This window comes from Pongo abelii, chromosome 18 (assembly GCF_028885655.2).
Source record: "Pongo abelii isolate AG06213 chromosome 18, NHGRI_mPonAbe1-v2.0_pri, whole genome shotgun sequence".
NCBI lineage: Eukaryota > Metazoa > Chordata > Mammalia > Primates > Hominidae > Pongo > Pongo abelii.
In genome coordinates this window covers 83,415,674-83,440,311 of record NC_072003.2, presented here as the reverse complement: position 1 = coordinate 83,440,311, position 24,638 = coordinate 83,415,674, and the positions used below count along the sequence as shown (strand labels likewise).

At 52.7% G+C, this 24,638-nt stretch overlaps 1 protein-coding gene across 2 annotated transcripts in view; it reads left to right on the top strand.

The window, feature by feature from the left end:
• SLC38A8 (solute carrier family 38 member 8) overlaps positions 1-24,590 on the top strand; it is a 33,191-nt gene extending 8,601 nt beyond the window's left edge. For both annotated transcript variants that reach the window (XM_054535070.2, XM_024233903.3), the window contains 8 exons: positions 964-1,105; positions 2,245-2,346; positions 4,728-4,785; positions 11,402-11,516; positions 17,085-17,232; positions 17,633-17,841; positions 21,100-21,151; positions 24,278-24,590. In XM_054535070.2, coding sequence (XP_054391045.1) covers positions 964-1,105; positions 2,245-2,346; positions 4,728-4,785; positions 11,402-11,516; positions 17,085-17,232; positions 17,633-17,841; positions 21,100-21,151; positions 24,278-24,371 — 920 coding nt within the window. In that variant the 3' untranslated portion in view covers positions 24,372-24,590. The remainder of the gene's footprint in view (positions 1-963; positions 1,106-2,244; positions 2,347-4,727; positions 4,786-11,401; positions 11,517-17,084; positions 17,233-17,632; positions 17,842-21,099; positions 21,152-24,277) is intronic.
• The last annotated feature ends 48 nt before the right edge of the window (positions 24,591-24,638 follow it).

The window sequence follows — 24,638 nt, the reverse complement described above, 5'->3', positions numbered from 1 at the left end:
CTGTCTTGCCTCTTAGATGGGTTCCAAATCACTCATCCCACTGTGGCAGAGTAAAAATGGCCCCAGATTCTTTGGTGTTCTTTCATTGGAGAGGTCAGTGGGGCTTGTGTCCCTTGCCTTTGAATTAGGTGTGCCTGGATGGCTTTGTCCAGCAGTGTGTGGTAAATGGGACACTGCACCTGTTCTGGGTCTGGCCTTTAAGAGGCCAGGCAGCTTCTGCCTCCGTCTCTGGGAATCCCCCAGCTGCCATGGAAGAAGTTGGAGGTGCCTGCTAAAAGGCCCATGTGGAGAGACTCCCAGACTGCAGGGAAGGCCCAGGTGTACCCACCAGGCACTAGGTGTTGCGGGGAGCCATCAGGGTCCCTCCAGACCAGCCCCACTGCCAGCCAGAGACCCCCAAGCAACCTCAGCCAATGCTATATGGAGGAGAATTGGCCAGCCCGGCCCTGGACTAACTCTCTACCTACAATCCATGACTTGTAATAAAGTGGTTCTGAGCCACTGTGTTTGGGGTCATGTGTTCTGCTGCAACCATGAGGACCTGCAATGCTGATGCACAGCAGCCTGTCGCTGCCTGCACGGTGGCCGAAAATCGACTTCAGGCCCCCATTTGACCCCAGATACTGTTGAGTTCCTGAGCGAAACCAAAAGAGTCTTCCACCAGAATGTAAGGGGCACGAGGGCAGATGGCTTGTCTGGTCATCGCCACATCTTGGGCCTTAGGGCAGTGCTGGGCTTGGGGAAGGAGCCCAGCCGATGTTTGTTGAATGAATTCATGTGTCAGGGTTTGTTCCTGCGTGGGACATGTGACGTGTCTCCCTCTCACTTGTCATCTGATTCCTGGGCTCCTGGGGCTGACTGAGCGCGGATGTCCAACCCCAGCCAGGGTTGAAGGGCCAGGTGGGAGCCGAGAACCCAAGGCATTTGTACTCTGTGGCTCAGCTCTCCCCGTGTCTCTGGCAGTGTGTGACTCCCTCCTGTCTGGCACCCCGCCCGCCCCGCAGCCGTGGTACACAGAGCAGCGCTTCACCCTGCCCCTGCTCTCCGCGCTGGTCATCCTGCCCCTGTCTGCCCCGCGGGAGATCGCCTTCCAGAAATACACAAGGTAAGGGCTGGGGATGCTGCCCGGTGGAGGTCCCCACCTTGCTGAGTGTTTGTGTCAGGGTTTCTGTCCATCTGGGGTCAGAGGAGCTGGGGGATTGGCCTTCACATTTGGAGAAGGGGAAAACAAAAAAAAAATTATACAAGTAAAATGTCTGCATGATGCAAAACACAGATGAGCCTAAAGAAGAAAATGACCTGTAACAACGTCAGTGCTATTCAGTTTATTTCATTGTTGGATTTTTTGCACATGGCTGTAGAGAGAGAGAGATGCCTCCCCACAACACACACCTACCCACACCCACACATGCACACCCACCCCCTCATGCCCCCGTGCCCGTGCACCCACACGTGTGCACACACACAGGTTGTTTTTTTGTGGCTAAGGGTCTGTATACTTTTGAAGAAATAAAGCTTGGCAACAGTATTCATCTCCCTCTGCTGCCTGTCTTTTCCCTGTTGTGTATGAACAATAGACATTGTATAGAAACAGCAGGCAGCAAACCCGAGCCTCCCCCAGGCCTCTGCCTTGCAAGGCTCTCGTGCCACTCAGACCAAGCCAGGGGGGGGCTTGTCCCCTCTCAAGTGTGAGCGAGCCTGCTGGCGTCCTGCCTTAGGCATCAGGCTGAGTGGCTGATTAGCTTTTGCTAATCCCCAAGGGCGCCGGGTGCCATTAAGAATTCTACACAGATCACGAGGTCAGCAGTTCGAAACCAGCCTGACCAACATGGTGAAACCCCATCTCTACTAAAAGTACAAAAATTAGCCAGGCATGGTGGCGGACACCTGTAATCCCAGCTACTCGGGAGGCTGAGGCAGGAGAATTGCTTGAACCTGGGAGGCAGAGTTTGCAGTGAGCCAAGATTGCGCCACTGCACTCCAGCCTGGGTGACAGAGCGAGACTCCGTCTCAAAAACAAAAACAACAACAACAAAAAACTCTATACATCTGACCCCTTGACCCCAGAGCAGCCCTGCCCCACATGCCCCCTGTACAGATGAGGACGGTGAGGCAGAGGTGGAGAGCTTGGCCAGCACCTCATTGTCAAGGGCGGAGCTGGGATTCAGATCCCGCTACTGTCCCCGTGCATCAACCGCACATGTCACCCACTGTGCAGGCCCTCACACGGTCACTGTGTATTAGCATCCTAGGCACTGTGGCTGCCTGTTACCTGGCCCTGGTCATCACCGTGCAGTACTACCTCTGGCCCCAGGGCCTCGTGCGTGAGTCCCGTCCTTCACTGAGGTAAGTCTGAGGGAACAGCTTCTGGCAGCCTCCGGCGGGGGGAGGCACGGCAGGGGAGTCTGCGAGGGGAATCTTGGAGGAGGAGCCTCTCGTGGCTCACTGCAGAGCCTGGGCTCCTTCCTTCCAGTTCTTTCCGTTTCTGATGTGGTGAACACAAGGGAGGGCCACTCTCCTTCTGCTGCAGCGACCTGGCCGTGGCTAGTGATGACCGGGACAGGCCAAGGGACGCAAAACCGCCAAAGGCTGCGGTGGCCTAGGGGTCATAGGCTGTTGCAGACTTGTCCCCACAGCGTGGAGGTGTAGAACCTGGCAGCCAGCTAGCTGCATGTACCGGTGCAGGGGAACAGTGAGGAGGCCGGCGTGGCCAAGCCAGCCGGAACAAGGGCAGAGAGCATGGGCGGGGATGTCGTATAGGGATTCAGAGCCACAGTGAGGAGTTTAGTTTTGCTCTGGATGAGTTGGGAGACTTGGCAGCGTTTTGAGTACAGCAGGGATGTGACAGGACCTGTTTTTAAAAAGGATCACTCTAGTTAGGGTGTGATGGCTCATACTTGTAATCCCAGCACTTTGGGAGGCTGAGGCAGGTGGATCACTTGAGGTCAGGAGTGCAAAACCAACCTTGCCAACATGAAACCCTGTCTCTACTTAAAAATACAAAATTTAGCCAGGTGTGGTGTTGTGCACCTGTAATCCCAGCAATTCAGGAGGCTGAGGCAAGAGAATTGCTTGAACCGGGAGGCAGAGGTTGCAGTGAGCCGAGATTATACCACTGCACTCCAGCCTGGGCAACAGAGCAAGACTCTGTCTCAAAAAAAAAAAAAAAAAAAAAAAATTAATTAAAAGGCTCACCCTGGCTGTTCTGTGGTCCTTGGGAGCCAGGGGCAGCAACAGAGACCAAGGAAGGCCTCTGCCTAGATCCCAGGTCCCAGACCTGGTGGCTTCAGAGGAGGCAATGAGGAATAGTCAGACTGGATATGCTTGAGATCGGATTTCCCAGTGGCAGGGCTGGCTCGTGGATGTGGGACCCCCTACAGTCACCCAGGCCCCATGCTCAGTGTAACCTTCTGCTGTCGCCATCTTAAAATCCTTAATCATTGTCCAACAAGGGTGTCCGCATGTTCCTCTTGCACCTGGCCCTGTGAATTTTGTGGCCGGTGCTGCTGGTGGGTTGGAAGGTGAGTAAGGGAGAGAATAAAGTCAAGGTAACTTGGAGCTCTCAGCTTGAACAATGGGAAGGACGGAGATGCCATTTCCCAGATTAGAGAGGACTGAGTAGGGCGGGTCCCTGGGGGCAGCTCAGGCTGGAACAGTCAAGATGGAGCCGACCTGGAGACACCTAAGAGGAAAGTCAAGCAGCTGGACAGGCCTGTGTGTCTGAAATTCAGGGAGAGAGGTCCGGGCTGGCAGGAGAAACGTGGCTGACATTGGCCCAGAGACGGCATTCAAGGCTGTGAATGCTGAGATCTGTACACTGAGCCGGTGGTACTCTAGCATGGACAGGTCGGGGGGATGAGGAGGCCCTGGTAAAAACAGGAGGTGATGAGTTAGGATATGTGAGTGTCCGAGGGCTGCTGCGACAAGTGACCACATACTCGGTGGCTTAAAATAACAGAAATTGCTCTCACTTCTGGTGCCTGGAAGTCCAGAATCAAAGTGTGGTCAGGCCATGCTCCCTCCCAAGACTCCAGGGGCAGATCTTTCCTGCCTCTTCCCGCTTCTGGGGGCCGCGGTGATCTGTGTTCCTTGGCTGATAGACGCATCACTAGGTCTTGGCCTTCATCCTCACACCGTGTTCTCTCCATGTGTCTGTTTTCCCTTCCAATGAGGGCAGCAGGCATTGGATTCAGGCTCACCCTAATCCAGCATGACCTCATCTTACTTTCAATAATTACACCTGCAAAGCCTGTCAAAGGAAGCTGGGAACCAGGCGGGGATCCCAAGAGGCTGGACCTGGAGGTTCTCCCCATGCAGACCTCTGTCCTCTTAGGTGGCTTGGACAGAGCTCAAACCATCCTTGTGCTATTTGGGATCACTGGGTGGATGCTGTGGGTGCCCCCGCCGATTACCAAACCACACTGGGAGCCAGCAGCCTTCAAGAGGGAAGTTGGGAGTTCCTATTGCGGTTTCCCTGCCCAAATTCTGCCCACATGGAGAATGTCATGTTACCAAATGTCAGCAAAGACGTATTTAGAAAGTGCAGCATTTAGCCAGCATCCTTTTCCATTTCCAAAAGCCTGGTCATGGACACAGTCATTAAAAATACATCTTGCAGCCATGCTCTGTTACATTTTCCCAGCATCCTTTAAAATTCACCCTCGCAGCCGCAGGTTGTTCTGGGTGTGACCCTTCTTTAATAAATTCCTGTTCTTGTCTGTTTACAGCCCTGCCTCCTGGACCTCTGTGTTCAGTGTCTTCCCCACCATCTGCTTCGGGTTTCAGGTAATTTTAAGCATCTGTGTTGAAGCCTGTGGCGTTTGCAGAGGCTGTGGGTGACTCTCTGCTCCCTTGGGAAACCTTGGTTTCTCTGTCAGGGAGGCGTTTGAGGACTTCTCCTAGGATACAGTGGGCTCTGTGCGTTCCACCTGTGGTTCCCAGGCTGTCATTCGAGACCATGAGGGTGGGTTGGTGTCTGGGCTCAGGGAAGTGGGAATTGCCTTGAACTTGGGAATCCAGCCCCCACTGACGGCCAAAAGCAGCACCATGTTTATTGGGTCTCGTGTAGAGTGTGGGGACCCAGGACCTGTCCCTTCCTCTGCAGAACCCCCACAGGACTGCAATCAGACCTGAGGCCTGGAGGCCTAAGCTGCCCATCTAACTCTGGCGGGACAGTTTGACGCAGGTGGACTCTGCCCAGGGCCTTGGGCAGGAAAGATCCTGCCTCCTGAGGGGTACAGGGTAGAGGAGCTGGAAGGTGTGCAGGAAGCTGATTAGAGAGGGGAGGGGGGCAGAAATACAGAATTTTTAATAGAATGTCATGGGAGGGAGGACGGGGCTATATGTGTAGAATCCTGGCAGACGGGCAGAGTCAGAGGTGTCCGCTCAAGGTGGTGGGGTTTGAAAGGGATCTTGAAGGATGTATGGGCAGCAGCCAGGTAACTGGGAGCGCACCCCAGGTAGAGAGGACAGCACAGGTGGGACAGCACAGGTGGGCCACCGATGTGAGCGGGCCCCAGGCACAGCTGGAGAGAGACCTGCAGAGGGCTCTGTGGCACAGTGCTGGGGGGAAGGTGGCGGGCCTGGGCTCAGTCCTCTGCTTCTGGGCTGTCATGGGTTCCCCCAGCCCTCCTAGCAGGTGGAAGCAGACACTGATCTTCCATTTCTTTTTTTTTTTTTTTTTTTTTTTTGAGTTGGAGTCTCATTCTTGTTGCCCAGGCTGGAGTGCAGTGGATCTCAGCTCACTGCACTCCGCCTCCTGGGTTCAAGCCTCCTGAGTAGCTGGGACTACAGGCATGCGCCACCATGCCCGGCTAATTTTTTTTGGTATTTTTGGTACAGAGGGGGTTTCACTATGTTGGCCAGGCTGGTCTTGAACTCCTGACCTCAAGCGATCCGCCCACCTCGGCCTCCCGGAGTGCTAGGATTATAGGCGTGAGCCACCGTGCCTGGCCACATTGCTTATTTTAGGGAACATTTGCCTCGATCTCCTAAAAACAACCACCTATCCACTGCCTACCACCAACAGCAACAAAACCATTCCAAAGTAAAATCAAGTCCACAGGGAGATGCGTCCAGGGTTTACCACCAGATCTCAGCTTTGTAGCCATTGAGCTCGTCTCTTCCCTTGACCCTCAGTGAGCTCTGCTTCTGTTCTTCATCTTGCCTTTTCTTTCAGAACGCTTTTTAGGAAAAAAAAAAAAAAAATCCTGAAACATTTCCATTTCTCTTCCTTGTAATCAGTCAGCTGCTTCAGGGCCTCAGCAAGCCACTTCCATGCATTTCTCACATTGCTTCCTGCACACCCAATATTTTGAAAGATCTAAAGAGCTGATTTTGCTGTCAGCTGTTTGTCTGGACTGAGTTTAACAACCCCTCTCTGTGCCCAAGCGCCATATGGTGCAGCAGACCCACGCCGGGGCCGCCTCCCCGATGCTCGCAAGGGGTGCCCCTCACCTTTGCCTTCAGCCCTCACCCGATTCTCCTAGCAACGAGGCCTGGGCTGCGTTTCCAGGGACACGGGATGCCGAGATGAAGAGCTGGGAAGGATAGGAATCGAAGGAGTGGGAGTTAGGGGCTCAGGCTAGAGGTGGGGGCTGCCAGGATCTGAAGCGGGGGAGAATAAATGTAGGTGAAGGTGCTGGGAAAAGGGGGTGAGGCTGGAGAGGGCTGCAGGGAAGGGACGGTCACATACTGTCATCAGGAACTCTGACGTGACTCAAACACAGCATCCCTGCCCAAACACATTTGGCAATGGGGCACCCCCACCCCAGGCCTGTCTAGTCAGTGAGAGGGGCCTCAGGAGCAGAGGGGTTGTGTCCACTCCCAGCCAATGAGGCTACGCCAGGACTTCTAGTGTTTTTGGTTTTTTTTTCCCTTTTGTGACAGACTCTTGCTCTGTTGCCCAGGCTGGAGTGCAGTGGTGTGATCTTGGCTGACTGCAAACTCTGCCTCCTGGGTTAAAGTGATTCTCCTGCCTCAGCCTCTTGAGTAGCTGGGATTACAGGCACCTGATACCACGCCCAGCTAATTTTTGTATTTTTAGTAGAGACGGGGTTTCACCACGTTGGCCAGGCTGGTCTCAATCTCTTGACCTTTTGATCTGCCCACCTCAGCCTCCCAGAGTGCTGGGATTACAGGCTTGAGCCACTGTGCCTGGCTGGTTTTTGTGGTTTTAAAAAAAATCTTTATTGAGATAGAATGCACGTACCATGCCATTCACCCTTCTGAAGTGTGCAATGCGATGGATTTTAGTACACTCAGAGCCGTGCCACCATCACCACACTCAGTTGAGAACCTTTCTGTTGCCCCTAGAAGAAACCCATCGCCGTCAGTCACTCTGCATTCTCCACCCTTGCCCTCAGCTCTTGTACTTCCTGTGTTTCTGGATTTGCCTACCATGGCCATCTCCTAGGAATGGAATCCCATTGTGGCCTTTTACGACAGGCTTCCCTCCCCCGCCGTGTTGGTGAGATTCATCCATGTTGTAGCTACCCTATCTGTGGTCAAATAAGATTCCATTGTGTGGATAAGCTGCGCTTTATCCCTGTGTCCTTTGATGGACATCTGGGTGGAGTCCACTTTTTGGCCACTGTGTCGTCTTCCCGTCTCCTTCCATCACTGAGCAACTGCACACTGCCACCACTTCCTGGGTACTGCCCGCCCTCAGCAGGCCTGCTCTGCTTCCCGTTATAAAACCAGTAGAGGCTGGGCACGGTGGCTCATGCCTGTAACCCCAGGACTTTAAGAGGCCGAGGCGGGTGGATCACCTGAGGTCAGGAGTTCAAGACCAGCCTGGCCAACAAGGTGAAACCCCGTCATTACTAAAAATACAAAAATTAGCCGGGCATGGTGGCGCGGGCCTGTAATCCCAGGTACTTGAGAGGCTGAATCAGAATCCCTTGAATCCAGGATGTGGAGGTTGCAGTGAGCCAAGATCATGCAACTGTACTCCAGCCTGGGCTACAGAGCGAGACTCCGTCTCAAAAAAAAAAAAAAAAAAAAAAAAACCACCAGTAGAAACCCAACTGGGGAGTGTAACAGGGAGAAAAGGAGGCATCCTCCTGCCCACCAGCCTGTCTGGCACTACTAACTGTCTTCTCCCTTATATTGGACTCAGCTGTGCCCCTATATGCAGAGCTGCGGTTTGGAGACCCCCTACCTCGGGGCACCTGCAGTGCCCTGAAGGCAGAGCCTGTGATGGGGCTGAGGTGCTGGTGCTCCTTTAGGAAAAGGAAAGGGGCGTCACGGAGGTCCCCATTGTGGGCACTGGGGCTCCAGGACCACAGGGCTGACCTGAGTGTGCGGGGTGAGCCCCACAAGTGCTGCGGGGGTACAGGAGGCAGAGGGGTTGATCCGCAGAGTCCCAGAGGGGTTGAGTCCCCCCTGCTGGCAGAGTCCTCCTGTAGGTCAGGAAACCTGGGGGCAGAAAGCAGGGGTGCGCGGCGCCTGAGGTCAGCACATCAGCGGAAGGGGTGTGCTCAGCTGGGGCTGGAAGCTGGAGGGAGGAGGCCACTGTGCCCTCCTACATTTCCAGAATGTGTCCTGGGGGTGGGAGGACAGCTGTGCTGGGCTTGTTTCCTTGGCTTGGCTCACTTGCACCAAGTAGGACTCATGAGTGACAGAGCAGGGCTGGGTGGAGCGAGGCCTGGTGGCTGCTGGGTGGGTTCACAGGATGGGTAGGTGGGTAACCCCTGTAGTGTCCATTCAGCTCGGTGCAGGCTCCGATCCTGGCCCAAGCTCAGAGCCCTGAGCAAGGCAGACGTGGTCGTTGTTGTCGTGTGGTTGAGAGATGCTGAGCAGACAAACCGAAAAGCCCGCTCATGTTGAGGACACGGGCCGTGTGAGAGAGGAAACCAGCCCACTCGGGAGGGCTCCCCAGGAGGGTGCAGAGGAGCTGGCTGGACTAGGAGAAAATCCGGCCAGAGGGACAGCAGAGGCAAAGGCCCTGAGGCGCGGAGGGAAGACCCAGCTGATCTGAGCTCCCTGCTTAGGGCACTTACAGGGTGGGCAGGAATGAGGCCTTGGCATGTTTGGTTTTGACCAGGAGTAAGAGAGTGGGTGTGATGGTGGGAACCAGCCCCGGGAGCCTGGGAAGAACCCTGAACCCACCAGTGTGTCCGGAAAGAGCAGCCTCCCCGCCCAGTGTGTCTGGACAGAGCAGAGCCTCCCTGCCCAGCCCTGGCTGTACATCAGTGTTCCCTTGGCTGTTCATGAATCACCAGTGTCCACGACCCACTCAGGGAAATGAATCCACGTGACTCATGGGCTCTTGGCATTGACTGTGTATGTTTTGCATTAAAAAAAATTCTTGCACTGGGCTTGGTAATCCCAGCACTTTGGGAGGCCGAGGTGGGAGGATCACTTGAGGTCAGGAGTATGAGACCAGCCTGGACAACATGGTGAAACCCTGTCTCTACCAAAAATATAAAAAATTAGCTGGGCGTGCCTGTAATCCCAGCTACTCGGAAGGCTGAGGCAGGAGAGTCGCTTGATCCCGGGAGGCGGAGGTTGCGGTGAGCCGAGTTTGCAGTGAGCCAAGGTTGCGCCACTTCACTCCATTCTGGGTGACAGAGTGAGACTCTGCTTCCCAGGCTTGAGCGACTCTCCTGCCTCAGCCTCCCAAGTAACTGGGCTTACAGGCGCTTGCCACCACACCTGACTAATTTTTGTACTTTTAGTAGAGACGGGGTTTCACCATGTTGCCCGGCTGGTCTCGAACTCCAGACCTCAGGTGATCCACCCGCCTCGGCCTCCCAAAGTGCTGGGATTACAGGCGCGAGCCACCGCTCCCTCCTGCATTTAAAAATCTTATCCCACTTGGGCATGGTGACTCGCACTTGTAATCTCAGCACTTAGGGAGGCCAAGGCAGGAGGGTCACTTGAGCTTAGGAGTTTGAGACCAGCCTGGGCAATGTAGTAAGAACCCATCTCTACCAAAAAAAAATTCTTACCCTGATATGGCATGTCACATATACAGTATGTAGATTCTAAGTATGTGTGCACCCACGTGACATGGTCAGGCCCCCGGGAACCCATTCATGACCTTTTCTGGTCATTAGCACCCACCCTACCCAAACCACCATCCTGCCTTCTATAGCACCACAGAGTGGGGTTTGCGTGGGTTGGTTATACCCCCAGGGAACATTTGACCATGTCTGGAGATATTTTGGGTTGTCACAACTTGGGGGAGGGGGGCTGCTACTGGCATCTAGTAGGTCCTGGCCAGGGACACAGCACAACACCCCCACCCCAAACACACAGGGCGGCTGCCAGGAGTTAACTCACACCAGACATCAATCGTGCCAAGGCTGAGAAACCCTGGTGTAGAATCGTTCATCTTGTAACTTGAACTTCGCATCTGTTAACGGAAACGTTCTCTGCTGTCTGGCTTGTTTTTCTTTTGAGACAGAGTCTCACTCTGTCTTTCAGGCTGGAGTGCAGTGGCACGATCTTGGCTCACTGCAACCTCCGCCTCCCAGATTCCAGTGATTCACCTGCCTCAGCCTCCCGAGTAGCTGGGATTACAGGTGCTTGTCACCATGCCCGGCTAATTTTTGTATTTTAAGTAGAGATGGAGTTTTGCCATGTTGGCCAGGCTGGTCTCGAACTCCTGACCTCAAGTGATCTGCCCACTTTGGCCTCCCAAAGTGCTGGGATGACAGGTGTGAGCCACTGCGCCTGGCCCCTGTCTGGCTTCTTGTGGTGTTCAGTGTTCTGGCTGTGAGATTCTTCTGTGTTGAGGTTCATGGTTCTTTGTCAGAGCCACGTCATGCTCTGTGTGTTAGCGTCCTGCCATTTACTTACGCCCTCTGCTCTCGATGGGCATGTGGGTTCTGTTGGGAATAATGCTCAAAATCTTAAGAAAATTGAACACCCAAAGGATTCTTAGCAAAGTAATTTTACTTTTGTGCAGAGGGGTGCTTTTTCTTGGTCAGAGCACACCTGAACAAAGGGGTACAGTAGCCTTTATTCCTGATGCAAGTCCTGCTCCTGTACCCTTTTCCCATTGGCTGGGGTTGGGCCGCACAATCTAAACTAGTCTCGGTTGAACACTTGAACTTTTTTTTAGATAAGGTGGGCAGTTAAGGGAGAGAGTGGAAAGGGGAAGGGGGTGTTTGTAACGAGCTAGAGAGCTAGTTTTTTTTAAAATAAGGAATGTGAACTGCTATTGATAACGCCTGGTACTGTGGTGTGTCTGGGTATGTAACAAAGGTAGAAAGGAAAAATGAAAAACGGGTTGGGGGGTGTATTGTGAATTAAAGAATAAAGGATTGATCAGGTTATTTGAAGAGAAACCTCATCATATCCCACATTTCCCACCTTTTGGATATGAGTGCTTTTTCACATCGCCTGTTCCAGGGGAAGCCAGCGTCCTGCTGAGCCGCCCTCTGTCTTGCAGTGTCACGAAGCTGCCGTCTCCATCTACTGCAGCATGCGCAAACGGAGCCTCTCCCACTGGGCCCTGGTCTCTGTGCTGTCCTTGCTGGCCTGCTGCCTCATCTATTCGCTGACGGGTAAGGCCCTTCCCAGGCACCCCTGCAGAGGGTGGGGAGCGACAGTAGAAACAAGAGTAACAGCAAGTATCTCTCTAGAGAGTTTACCACGTGCTGGGCTCAATACTCGACGTTTTGAGCATCTTGACTCATTTAATCTTTAGTGTCCATAGGAAAAGGCCTCATTTCATAGATGAGGAAGCTGAGGCTCAGATGGCCTCCAGAACTTGTTCAAGGTTTCACAACTAGATGTGGAAAGCTGAGACCTGAACTCCAGCCTAGCCTTCTCCAAAGCCCCCACTCTTACACACCACACCCCAGCCCTGCTGCCTGCTGTTCAAAGGACATTGACTGCTGTCGGTCATTACACTGTAACATCTGGGTAGGGTTTACAAAACATTTGTGGGTGCAGTGGATTCAGGTGCTCACAAACTGTGTGTGGGAGGCAGAGGGTCTTTAAAGGTGATGAAAGTGTGGCTCAGAGAGGGGCTGTGACACCCAGGATCATACAGCACATTGGAAGCACAGACCCAGGTCCCCGGCACGGCTGGCTTCTGTTTGGCCACTTGACTCCAGTCTTTTTTCATTCACCAACATATCCTCCAATCTAGGAAGCTGTTGTGCTGCAGTGAATCTGTCAGGCAGCCTTGGACTCCTGTGTGCTATGGTTTGAATATTTATCCTCTTTAAAACTCATGTTGAAATTTAATCCCTGATGTGGTAGCATTGAGAGGTGGGGCCTTCAAGAGGGGATTGGGGCATGAGGCCTCTGCCCTCATGAATGGATTAATCTATTCATGGATTAATGGATTAATAGGTTATCATGGGAGTGGGGCTGGTGGCTTTATAAGAAGAGGAAGAGAGACCTGAGCTCACACGCTCAGCCCCCTTGCCATGTGACACCCTGCGTGCCACTTCAGGGTTTCTGCAAAGCCGCCCCCAGCAAGAAGGCTCTCACCAGATGTAGCCTCTTGATCCTGGACTTCTCAATCTCTGTAACTGTAAAAAATATAAATTTCCTTTCTTTATAAATTACTCAATTTCAGGCTTTCTGTTGTAACTAACAAAAAATAGACTAAGACAGAAAATTGGTATCAAGAGTGGGGTGTTGATGATTGACTACCTGGAATGTGGAAGCGGCTTTGGAGCTGGGCAATGAGTGCAGGCTGGAAGAATTCAGAGGAGCAGGCTAGAATAAGCCTAGATTCTGGTGAGGGCTTAGAGACAAGACTAGGGAACATTTGGAACTTCTTAGATACCGTAGTTAGTCATGGAAATATGGATAGTAAAGGCTATTCTGAGGAGGTTTCAGACAGAACTGAGGAACAAGGTTTTGGAAGCTGGAGTAAAGGACAAACCTGTTAGAAGCTGGCAAATAACTTGGCTGAACTGTGTCCATGCCTGAGGGCTTTGTGGAAGGCTGAACTTGAAAGGGATGAACTGGCCAGGTGCCGTGGCTCACTCCTGTCATGGCAGCACTTTGGGAGGCCGAGGCTGGTGGATCACTTGAGGTCAGGATTTTGAGACCAGCCTGTGCAACATGGTAAAAACCCGTTTCTATTAAAAATACAAAAAATTAGCTGAGCGTGGTGGTGGGGCACCTGTAATCCCAGCTGCTTGGGAGGTTGAGGCAGGAGTATCACTTGAACCTGGGAGGTAGAGGTTGCAGTGAGCTGAGATCACACCATTGCACTCCAGCCTGGGCAACAAGAATGAGACTCTGTCATCCCTTCCCCACCCCCGGCAAAAAAGGATGAACTAGGGTATGTGGCGGAAGAGATATCCAAGTAGCAGAGCATTCAGGATGCTGCATGGCTACACTTAGCTGCTCACGTTATGCTGGAACAGGCAAAAAATGACTTGAAGGTGGAATTGATCATCAAAAGAGAACCAAAGCAGCAAGATCTGGAACTCTTTCAGCCTGGCCGTGTAGAGTACAGCACGTGTTCTGGATAGGAAACCAAGGTTGTGGCCCTGTGACCTTTTGCTAAGGAGATTAGTACGGAGAGAAAGGATTATCTAGAGAATGGAAGAAAGACCCTGAAGGCATTTCAGAGATCTTAGAGGCTGCCCCTCCCATTACAGGCTCAGAGGCCTCAAGGGCAGGATGGTTTTGGGGACAGACCCAGGGTGCCTCCACAGGCTATCCTACGTGCGCTCATGTCTCTGCTCCCAGGACCCTGGCACAGAGTTCCTCGCTGCACCAGCTTTGGGTCAAGTGGCCCCTGATTTGGCTCATGCCGCAGTCCCAGAAGGTATAAGTGGTAAACCTTGGCAGGATCCATGTGGTGCTAATTCTGCAGGCTGGCAGATAGCGAGAGCTACAGAAGCTTGGCAGCCTCCACCCGGATTTCAAAAGATGTTTAGGCCAGGTGTGGTGGCTCATGCCTGTAGTCCCAGCATTTTGGGAGGCTAAAGTGAAAGGACTGCTTGAGGCCAGGAGTTCAAGACCAGCCTGGCCAATGTAGTGAGACCCTGTCGCTACAAAAACACTTTTTAAATTGGCAGAACATGGTGGTGTGAGCCTGTAGTTCCAGCTACTCAGAAGGCTGAGGAGGGAGGATCACTTGAGCCCTGGAGGTCAAGGCTGGAATGAGCTGTGATTGTGCCACCGCCCTCCAGCCTGGGTGACAGGGCAAGACCCTGTCTCAAAAAAAAAAAAGGATGTTGTGGAAAGCATAGGGGTCCAGGCAGAGACTTGTTACAGCGGTGGAGCCACTCTAGAGAGCCCCCATGAGTGCAATGCCAAGTGGAAATGCAGGGTTGGAGCTACTGCAGAGAGTCTCTGCCAGGGCAATGCCTAGTGGAATCATGAGAGTGGGACTGTCACTGGGACTATAAACTGCGAAGTTACCAGCAACGGGCAACACCCACCTTCAAAAGCTTCAGGCATCAGGTGCCAACCCCTGTGAACAGACACGCGGGCTGTACCCGGCAAAGCCGTAGGAGTGGGGTTGCCTCAGTGTGTCCAGGGGGGTGGCACATGGTGTCAAAACAGATGATCCTCCAGCTTGAAGCTTGAGTGTCTGCTCTGCTGGATTTCAGACTTGCTTAGAGCCTTTACTCCTTTCCTTTGGCCTTAGTCTCTCTTCTGGGATGAGAATGTTTCTTTTGTCTGCAGTGCCGTTGTGTCCTGGAAATAGATTGCTTTTGATTTCACAGGCTCACAGACCACACTCTGGACTTTGGACCTCTGAGTTGGTGCTGGAGCAAATGAAGACTTTGGGGCCATAGGGTTGGAATAACCGTGGGGTATTTATCTGTCAGGAGGATATGAGTTTTGGGGCCAGGGGCAGAATGCTGTGGTTTGATTCTTTGTCCCCTCCAAAACTCATGTTGAAATTAAATTGCCAGTATGGCAGTATCGAGAGGTGGGGCTTTTAAGAAGCTTTCGAGAAAAGCGCTCTCATGAACAGATTAATCCATTTGTGGTGAAGGGTTGAAGGACGCACCATCTGCCAGTATGCCAAATTGGTACACTGATTATTTCGGGTTAAAAATATTGGAGGCCAGGCGCGGTGGCTCATGCTTGTAATCCCAGCACTGTGGTAGGCTGAGGCAGGTGGATCACGAGGTCAGGAGAGCGAGACCATCTTGGCTAACACAGTGAAACCTTATTTCTACTAAAAATACAAAAATTTAGCTGAGCATGATGACACGTGCCTGTAATCCAGGCTACTCAGGAGGCTGAGGCAGGAGAATCGCTTGAACCTGGGAAGCGGAGGTTGCAGTGAGTCGAGATTGTACCACTGCAGTCCAGCCTGGGTGACAGACTCCATCTCAAAAAAAAAAAAAAAAATTGGAGAAATTGTAGTTTCAGAAAGGGCTAGCTGACTTGACTCTTTATGCAGGCATCAAGCCATACAAATTCCTCTGGGAGGGGCCCCCTCCCCATACCAGGGTAAGAAAATAGTCCTCATCACTGGAAGCAGGATTTCTGGCTGCAATGGACCTGAATAAATCCACTTACTGAACTAGCCTTAGCTTCTGCTAGTTTTATACCCACCCCATGTATCTCCTAGTGACTCCCCTAGAAATTCACTGCCCCGACCAGATCCCCTTTGTCTTGTCATTCCTTGTCAGATTTATTCTTTGTCTAAAAAGTATAAAACATCTCATTTTGGCCGCTTCTTCAGACATCACTGTGTTAAGATCCCATTGACAAGGAAAATTAATAAGATCCGTAGGCTTTTCTCCTGCTGATGGGATTGTCTGGTGTCAATTTTAGTTTCTAGGTCCAGCCGAACAGCCCACATAAGAGGCAGGCATGGGGCAGGGGCTTAATGGATTAATGGGTTAATGGACTAATGGGTTATGGGCATGGCACTGGTGGCTTTATAAGAAGAGGGAATGGGCCAGGCCAGGCATGGTGGCTGATGCCTGTAATCCCAGCACTTTGGGAGGCCAAGGCGGGTGGATCACGAGGTCAGGAGATCGAGACCATCCTGGCTAACACAGTGAAACCCTGTCTTTACTAAAAATACAAAAATGTGGTGGGCGTCTGTAGTCCCAGCTCCTCAGGAGGCTGAGGCAGGAGAATGGCGTGAACCCGGGAGGTGGAGCTTGCAGTGAGCCGAGATCATGCCACTGCATTCCAGCCTGGGTGACAGAGAGAGACTCTGTCTCAAAAAAAAAAAAATTAAAAAAGAGGGAATGAGGGCTGAGTCAAAGCTCATCCTTGCTATGCAAATGCCCTGTGCCACCTCTGAAGACAGTCCCCATTGGCAAGAAGGCCCTCACCAGTGTGGGCACTCAATCTTGGACTTCTTAGCCTTCATAACTGTAGGAAGTAAGTTTCTTTTCTTTATGAGATGCCCAGTTTCAGGTATTCTGTTGTAAGCAACAAAAAATGGACTAAGATACTGTGGTTACCCAGGAAACTTGCTGGGTGACTCCTTCCCCAGCAGAGGAGGTCCCATCAGTCTGTAGCCCCTGGGTCAGAGGGTGTGACTCAGTGATTCAGTGTGTCACCTCCACATGTTCCCACTGCCAGGGCCATGGGACCTCTCAGAAAGGGCTTGCAGAGAAGCTGAAAGGGACATGGCTCTTAGAGACAGATCTCTCAGGACAGGGCAGGCAACCCGGGGTGACGGAAGCAGCGTCACCCTGTTGGGGCAAAGGGACTGGCACTCTAGTCCTCAGTCCACGAAAACTAGCTGTGTGATTCTAGGCATTCGTTGACGCCCTGGCTCTTGGTTTTCCCCATTTGGAAATGTGTGCACAGCTAGCTGCTTTCTTTAGATGTCGTAGGAGTGAGATGGACAGGGCATGGGAGGTGTGTTTGTATTTTTCAAAGTGTTCTGTGCTTCTAGTCAACACACTCGCTATGGGTAAGCTCCGTGCACCAGCTCTGTGAACGATTTGAAAGAAGGATAAGTGGTGGATTTGTCTGCAGCAGTTTTGAATCCATGGAGCAGAGTCATGTGTAGGCTTAGGACAGGAAAGCTTTGGGCTATCCCTTCCAGAACCTTCTGTCACCTCCTAAGGAAAATCTTAGGTGGTAAAGCCAGGTGCTATCCGTCTGTTTGTGGGGGAGGGGGCAGCATTTTCCTAATCCACTCTCTGGCTTCCGTCCTTTCCCACCTTCAGGGGTTTATGGCTTCCTGACCTTTGGGACAGAAGTTTCTGCTGACATCTTGATGTCCTATCCAGGCAATGACATGGTCATCATTGTGGCCCGGGTCCTTTTTGCTGTCTCCATCGTAACTGTCTACCCCATCGTGCTCTTCCTGGGGAGGTGAGGCCTGGCTCAATGGGGGGCACCGTTAAGCATGGTCTGCTGATGTGCGCTGTGATTGAGCATGTGCCAGGTGTGGGCTACACGGCTGTGGGCCTACCATCGTCTCCAATTGTAGAGAGGAGGAAACAGGCACAGAGGATTTAGGTAGATTGCCCAAAGTCACCCCGTGAGTGCGTGTCCACAGCCAGGACTGGAACGCGAACCACGTGCTTCATCCCCTGCCCGATGGTGGCAGAACCCTTGAGGGTTGGCAAGGTCTCCTGGGGAATAAACACCTGAGTGTGGAACAGGAGCCCTGGCAGGTGTGGGGGGACTCCTGGAGGACTGGGGAGCAGCTGGCAGGTGGAGGCTGGTGCCCCGGGGATGCCCATGTGTCTGTGTTGGATGTGGCCTCCAGGTCGGTGATGCAGGACTTCTGGAGGAGGAGCTGCTTGGGGGGATGGGGGCCCAGCGCTCTGGCCGACCCCTCAGGGCTGTGGGTCCGGATGCCGCTGACCGTCCTGTGGGTCACCATGACACTCGCCATGGCGCTGTTTATGCCCGACCTCAGTGAGATCGTCAGCATCATCGGAGGCATCAGTTCCTTCTTCATCTTCATCTTCCCAGGTGAGGCCCCTGCTTTCCAGGCTTTCTGCCCACTTGTTCTTCCCTGCTTATCTCTGTGGGGACTCCCAGTGTTGGAGGTCAAGGTTCTGGAAGGTGGCAGCCACATGTGAGTGGGATGGAGACCCCATGTAGGTGCCCTGTTTATTGAGTCAGGCGCAGGGCTTGGGCTTTACATACCTTCCCTCACTCATTAAACATCTCTTTAGCTCCTGATATGGTTTGGCTGTGTTCACACCCAAATCTCACCTTGAGCTGTAATAATCCCCATCTGTGAAGGGCAGGGCAAGGTGGACATAGTTGAATCATGGCGGTGGTTCCACCCATACTGTTCTCCTCGTAGTGAATAAGTCTCATGAATCTGATGGTTTTATAAATGGGACTTCCCCCGCACAAGCTCTCTTGCCTGCCACCATGTAAGACGTGACTTTGCTCCTTATTCGCCTTTCACCATGATTGTGAGGCCTCCCCAGCCATGTGGAACTGTGAGTCCATTAAACCTCTTTTTTTTATAAATTACCTTGCCTCTTGCTGGGCACAGTGGCTCATGCCTGTAATCCGAGCACTTTGGGAGGCTGAGGCAGGTGGATCACCTGAGGTCGGGAGTTCGAGACCAGCCTACTAAAAATACAAAATTAGCCATCCGTGGTGGCGTATGCCTGTAATCCCAGCTACTCTGGAGGCTTAGGCAGGAGAATCACTTGAACCTGGGAGGCTGAGGTTGCAGTGAGCCAAGATCGCGCCACTGCACACCAGCCTGGGCAACAAGAGTGAAACTCCATCTCAAACAAAACGAACCATTACCTAGTCCCTGGTAGGTCTTTATTAGCAGCATGAGAGTGACTAATACAGCTCTGGATGGACATTCTTGACGGAGGAACCTTTAGTATCCCACTCCATAGATGGGAAGACCGAGGCCCTGAACCCCCCCAGGGAGCACAGCTAGTGTGCAGCAGGGCTGAGGGTCAATCATACAGCTCTGTCCATGCTACCGCTGGTGCCTCCTGCTGAAGGATTTTGTTTTATTAAAAAAGAAAACTGTATATGTGAAAGTCACGTGGCTCAAGGCACCCTGTGAATGTCTGTCTCCCCTCCTCCCTGCAGGCCCTGGAGGCAAACACCCTTTCTGCGAAGGATGGTTTCTTAGGAAACCTTCTCAAACAACCCAAGCATTATCTGAGAAGGGGAAGCCAGCAAGGTGGGGGCTGGAGGGATGCTTCTTCCAGAGGAAAAGGGTACACTGTAGTGGCCCACTGGAGCCCAGAACAGAGACCCCAGATCCGCAGTGGCGGGTGTGTTCCAGGGCCCCACGCACAGCAAGTGCTGAGTGCACAGTGGAGACTCCCTCAGTGCGTGTTCTGTGAGTGGACCCTGTGATTCAGCTGTGACAGGAACCATGTCAAGCAGACATCGAGCTTGGGGACCCTTAGCCAGGTATCCCCAGCACCCTGATGCAGCCCTTATGTCAAACAGACAAGAAGTAGATGCCCATTGGTGAAACTTAACAGAAACCACTGGAGAGGCTCTTAGAGGTCTTCCAAAACTCGAATGGGGAATGAAACGAAATGAAACATTGTTCAGGGTCCCAGGTAAATGGGTGGTGACAACTTTGTCAATAGCCCGGAGGTGGGGGGGATTGAAGAATTGAGGGTCACGAGAAATGTTGGTTATCAAAGAGGCCAGCTGATGTGTGGAATATGAAAAGTGGGTTCTTAGCAGGTGAGTTAAGATTCAGGGGTTGTCTTTGATGTAGTCCCTTGAGAATCTAACCTTACCTGCCCTAGTTCCTGTAAATTGGGGTCTACTGGGATTAAGGGATAAAGACTGGGGAAGTGAAGTGAAGGGAGGGGAGGAGACCAGCCACCCACTCTGCTCCCGGCACTGCGCGGAGCTCTCAGAGGTGAGGGGTGTGGCCATGTGGCTTCTCCCTCGGGCTTAGGGTGGAGCTTTCACAGGTGAGGGTGTGGCTACACAGCTCCTCCCTCGACTCTGGGCAGGGCTTTCAGAGATGAGGGGTGTGGCCACACAGCGGCTCCTGCATGCTCTGGGCGGAGGTTTCATTGGTGGGGGTGTGGCCACACGACTCCTCCCTCAGTTCTGGGCCCGGCTTTCGGAGGTGAGGGTGTGGCTACGCAGCTCCTCCCCTGGCTCTGGGCGGGGTTTTCAGAGGTGAGGTGTGGCCACATAGCTCCTCCCTCAGGCTCTAAGAGGAGGTTTTAGAGGTGAGGGGTGTGGCCATGCAGCTCCTTCCTCAGCTCTGGCCGGGCCTTTGAGAGAGGAGAGCGTTGTGTCACAGCCCTTCCCTCAGGCTCTGGGCGGGGCTTTCAGGGCTGAGGGTGTGGCCACACGGCTCCTCACTCAGGCTCTGGGTGGAGCTTCTCAGAGGTGAGGCTGTGGCCACGTGGCTCCTCCCTCACATTCCCTGGTCTGGGCTGCTGGATTAAATTCTGATTCTGTGACGGGGCGGCCAGTTGTAGCACTATTTCCTGTGGTGGGAAGGACTGCCCAGGACAGGTTTGAGTTGAGAGAGGATCCTTTGGGAACTTTAGGCCAAGTTACATGGCCCTGAATCCTAGCAGACCTATTAAAAAAGAGGCTGGGTGCGGTGGCTCACGCCTGTAATCCCAGCACTTTGGGAGGCCAAGGCAGGCAGATCACGAGGTCAAGAGGTCCAGACCATCTTGGCCAAGATGGTGAAACCCTGTCTCTACTAAAAATACAAAAATGAGCTGGGCGTGGTGGCACGCACCTGTAGTCCCAGCTACTCGGGAGGCTGAGGCACGAGAATCACTTGAACCCGGGAGGTGGAGGTTGCAGTGAGCCGAGATGGTGCCACTGCACTCCAGCCTGGCGGCAGAGTGAGACTCCGTCTCAAAAAAAAAAAAAAGAAAAGAAAAGAATGGTAGCTGCTAGTTGCCAAGCACTTCCCGGGTGTCAGGCATGGACTCTCACCATCTCCTCACAGACCCTGCTGTGGAGGGCATGTTGCCAAGGTTGCCTGAAAGATGGGGCTCTGGGAAGTCGGTTACTGCCAGACCTCTGGCTAAGTCACTAGGGCATGTTGAGCTGGGACTCCAGCGCCGTCTTTCCAGCCCCGTCCTTCCAGCTCCACTGCGTTGCCTCTCCAGGGGGCCTGAGCCAGGGGCACCTGTGGGCAGAGGCCTTGCTGGCCTCCTGGGTCCCTGAGGACTTCTCTCGGAACCTCTTTGTTGCTTTGGGTTTGATAACGAAGAACTGGGGGTGACCCTGTCTTTTTTGCAGGTTTGTGCCTCATCTGTGCAATGGGCGTCGAGCCTATAGGACCAAGAGTCAAGTAAGTGTCCCTAAGATGAGGTGGCAACCTGGGTGTGCCCCGGATCAGAGTAAGAATGCTTCAGGGGACCCTGGAGATCCTATTTCCCATCCTCTGCATCCTGCAGATGAGAAACCTTCAAGCCACAGGAAGAGAGTCTCTGTCTACCCAGTATGAGGGCATCTGAGCCAGGACAGGAGCCCAGGCCAGTGACGCCGGGTCCTGCAAGGGCCTTCCCTTCCACTCTGAGGGTCTGTGGTTGGGATTTCATGTAGATTCCAGCCTCTGGAAGCACCCAGTGGTGCATCTGTACCCTCTGCTACCTGGCTCGGACCCAGGGCAGGATCAGGGTGCAGGCTGGGCTAGAAAGGCCCTATGGCCGGCCAGACACCAGAACAACATGTTCCATCATCACAGCAGTGGGTCGCTGTTCCGAGGCTCCTCTGCTAGGCACTGTGCTAGGTCCTTTTACATGTTCACCTCCCCACCATACCCAGATGTCTTCATCCTACAGCTGAGGAGGCGGGCCAGGAGGCTAGTGAGGACAGAGCTAGGATGCAACCCAGGCCCCTGGCTCCCAGGCCCCATGCTAACCCACCTGCCTGGCATACAATGCTGTTGAGACCAGATAATTTGGATCTTTCCTTTGACAAATATTTATCCCCGAGTGGACCTGTGGATCAGACACAACTGAGCCTCTATACTTTGCCACTGAACAGCTGAGTCTGACCCACGGAAGAGGACGATGTACACATGAATGACGTGCTCTTCCTCAGCCGCCCCTGGGTAGTCTGAGGGTCTAGGTGACTCCCTCCCATTCCACAGATGTGGAAACAGGCTGAGACAGGTAAAGAGATGATGTATTAGTTCTATGGGGTTATTGTAACAAGTTACCATAAATTGGGGCACGGTGGGGAGGCTTAAAGCAACAGAAACGAATTTTTTTCCCAGTTCTGGAGCCAGGAGTGTGAAATCAAGGTGTTGATAGGGCTGGACTCTCTGAAGGCTCCTCAGCTTCTGGTGGCCCCAGGTGCTACTTGGCCTGTGGCTACATCACTCCAGTCTCTGCCTCTGTCTTTATCTAGCTTTCTCCCTGTGTCTCTGCATCTCAAATATCCCTCTGCTTTTATTTACTTTATTTTTTGAGACAGAGTCTTGCTCTGTTGCTCAGGCTGGAGTGCAGTGGCATAATTGTGGCTCACTACAGCCTCAACCTCCTGGGCTCAAGGAATCCTCCTGCCTCAGCCTCCTGAGTAGCTGGGACCACAGATGCCTACCATCACACCTGGCTGCCTTTCTTTTATAAGGATACCTACCGTCAGATTTAGGGTCCATCCTAAATCTAGGTTGCATCTTCTCTCAAGATCTTTTACTTAATTACACCTGCAAAACCCAGTTTCCAGATAAGCTAGCAAGCACAGGTTCCAGGTAGACATGAATTTTGGGGGCCACCCTTCACCCCACCACAGATAATGTTAAATGGCAGCAATCGTGAATTTGGGTCCCAGCTGTAGGTCTGTTCCCCTATACCCCCAGCCTTCTAGCCCCATTGAGCCCAAGCTTGATTTTTGCAAAGGAGCAGGCCTGGCCCGGTTTCTTCTGGATTGAGAGCAGTGTTTCTGGATGTTTCTAAACCTGCCTTGGGTATTGAACCAGCCTCCCAATGTCTGGTAACCCACTAAGCCGCTCATTCCCTGGGGTGCTCTTCGGAGTCTTCATGCTTTTTGTTTTGTCCCTTGATCTGAGCTCACAATGGTTTTTCCTGATGAGCTTTCAAGATATTTTTATTGCTAAAACTGCTTTAGGTCCTTCTAATACATCAGCGCTGCTCCAGGAGTGCCGCAGCCCACAGGCACATTAGCCTCACAGTCCCCGCACAGATGAATGGATGTTTATGGCGCTGAACAGCCGTGCTGAGATGCTGCTCGGTTAGAAACGTTCCTTCCATGACAACCCGGCCTTCTGGCCTTTGTTAATGGGGCCAGAAATATCTCTGGCGGCCCTGCCATTTTGTGGGAATCTTATTATCGCTCTGACCTCCTTGTCTACCCCATCTCTGGTTACATTACGAAGCTCACAAATGCCTCGGTGACTGCCAGTCCCAGCCACCTCTGCCTCCTGTGTCCTCGTCCCCTATGCCTCTGAGATGGTGTGTGACTTAGAGCTTGCGTCTTCTCCTTCACTTTCGTGGGGTTTCATCAGAGGCTGAGGAGCAGAAAGGGAGGGTGGGGGGACTTTTCAAAGTAGTGTCTCCCCTCTCTCCATGTCTTTTTCTTTTTTTGAGATGGAGTCTTGCTCTGTCCTCCAGGCTGGAGTGCAGTGGTGCAGTCTTGGCTCACTGCGACCTCCGCCTCCCGGGTTCAAGCGATTCTGCCTCAGCCTCCCACGTAGCTGGGAATACAAGTGACTGCCACCATGCCTGGCTAATTTTTTATTTTTATTTTTAGTAGAGATGGGGTTTCACCATGTTGGCCAGGCTGGTCTTGAACTCATGACCTCAGGTGAATCCGCCCGCCTCAGCCTCCCAAAGTGCTGGGATTATAGGCATGCGCCACCATGCCTGGCCCCCATGTCTTTTTATTTGATAAAATACTGGGGAGAAATGAGGTTATGAAATAACAGGTGGGATCGGAGGGCTTTTAAAAATTGCTTGGGGCCAGGAACGGTGGCTCGCACTTGTAATCCCAGCACTTTGGGAAGCCGAGGAGGGCGAATCACTTGAGGTCAGGAGTTCGAGACCAGCCTAGCAAACATGGTGAAACTCCGTCTCTACTAAAAATACAAAAATTGGCTTAGTGTCATCGTGCGCGCCTGTAGTCCCAGTTACTTGGGAGGCTGAGGCAGGAGAATTGCTTGAACCCAGGAGGCAGAGGTTACAGTGAGCTGAGGCCGTGCCACTGCACTCCAGCCTAGGCAACAGAATGAAACTCCACCTCAAAAAAAAAAAAAAAAAAAATTGCCTGAGTACTTTGCTTCCCATTGTCTTGGAAGCCCATCCTTACAGGTAACTGGAAATATTCTGAATTTTTCTTTTTTTCCAAACTGATGACTCCATACTGGGCTCTACATCGTGAATTTTTTATGTGTGTGTGGCTTATTTGTGCAAAAATCCAGAAAAGCTCTGACACGGGTTTATTGACTTGGCAGGTGCTGCCTGGAGGTCTGGGGAGTGGTGTCTGTGCTGGTCGGCACCTTCATCTTTGGGCAGAGCACGGTGGCAGCGGTCTGGGAGATGTTCTGATGGGCAGCCAGTGCCGGGCAGGAAGGGGCCCTCCGGGGGCTGACCCCACGTGGCTGCTGTGTGCAGCCAGGAGACCGATGTCATTTCTTTTCATCATAAAGATGCTGGAGAGACTGATGCCTTCTGCCTCCTTGGGCTGCTCATTGGGCTCTGCCGGTTCGAAGGGTTTCTGGTACAAAGGTGAGGAAAGTTCTTTTGGCCGCTGTGATAAATGACCATAACTGCACTCTGGTGGCTTAAAACAACAGACGCTTGTTGTGTCACAGT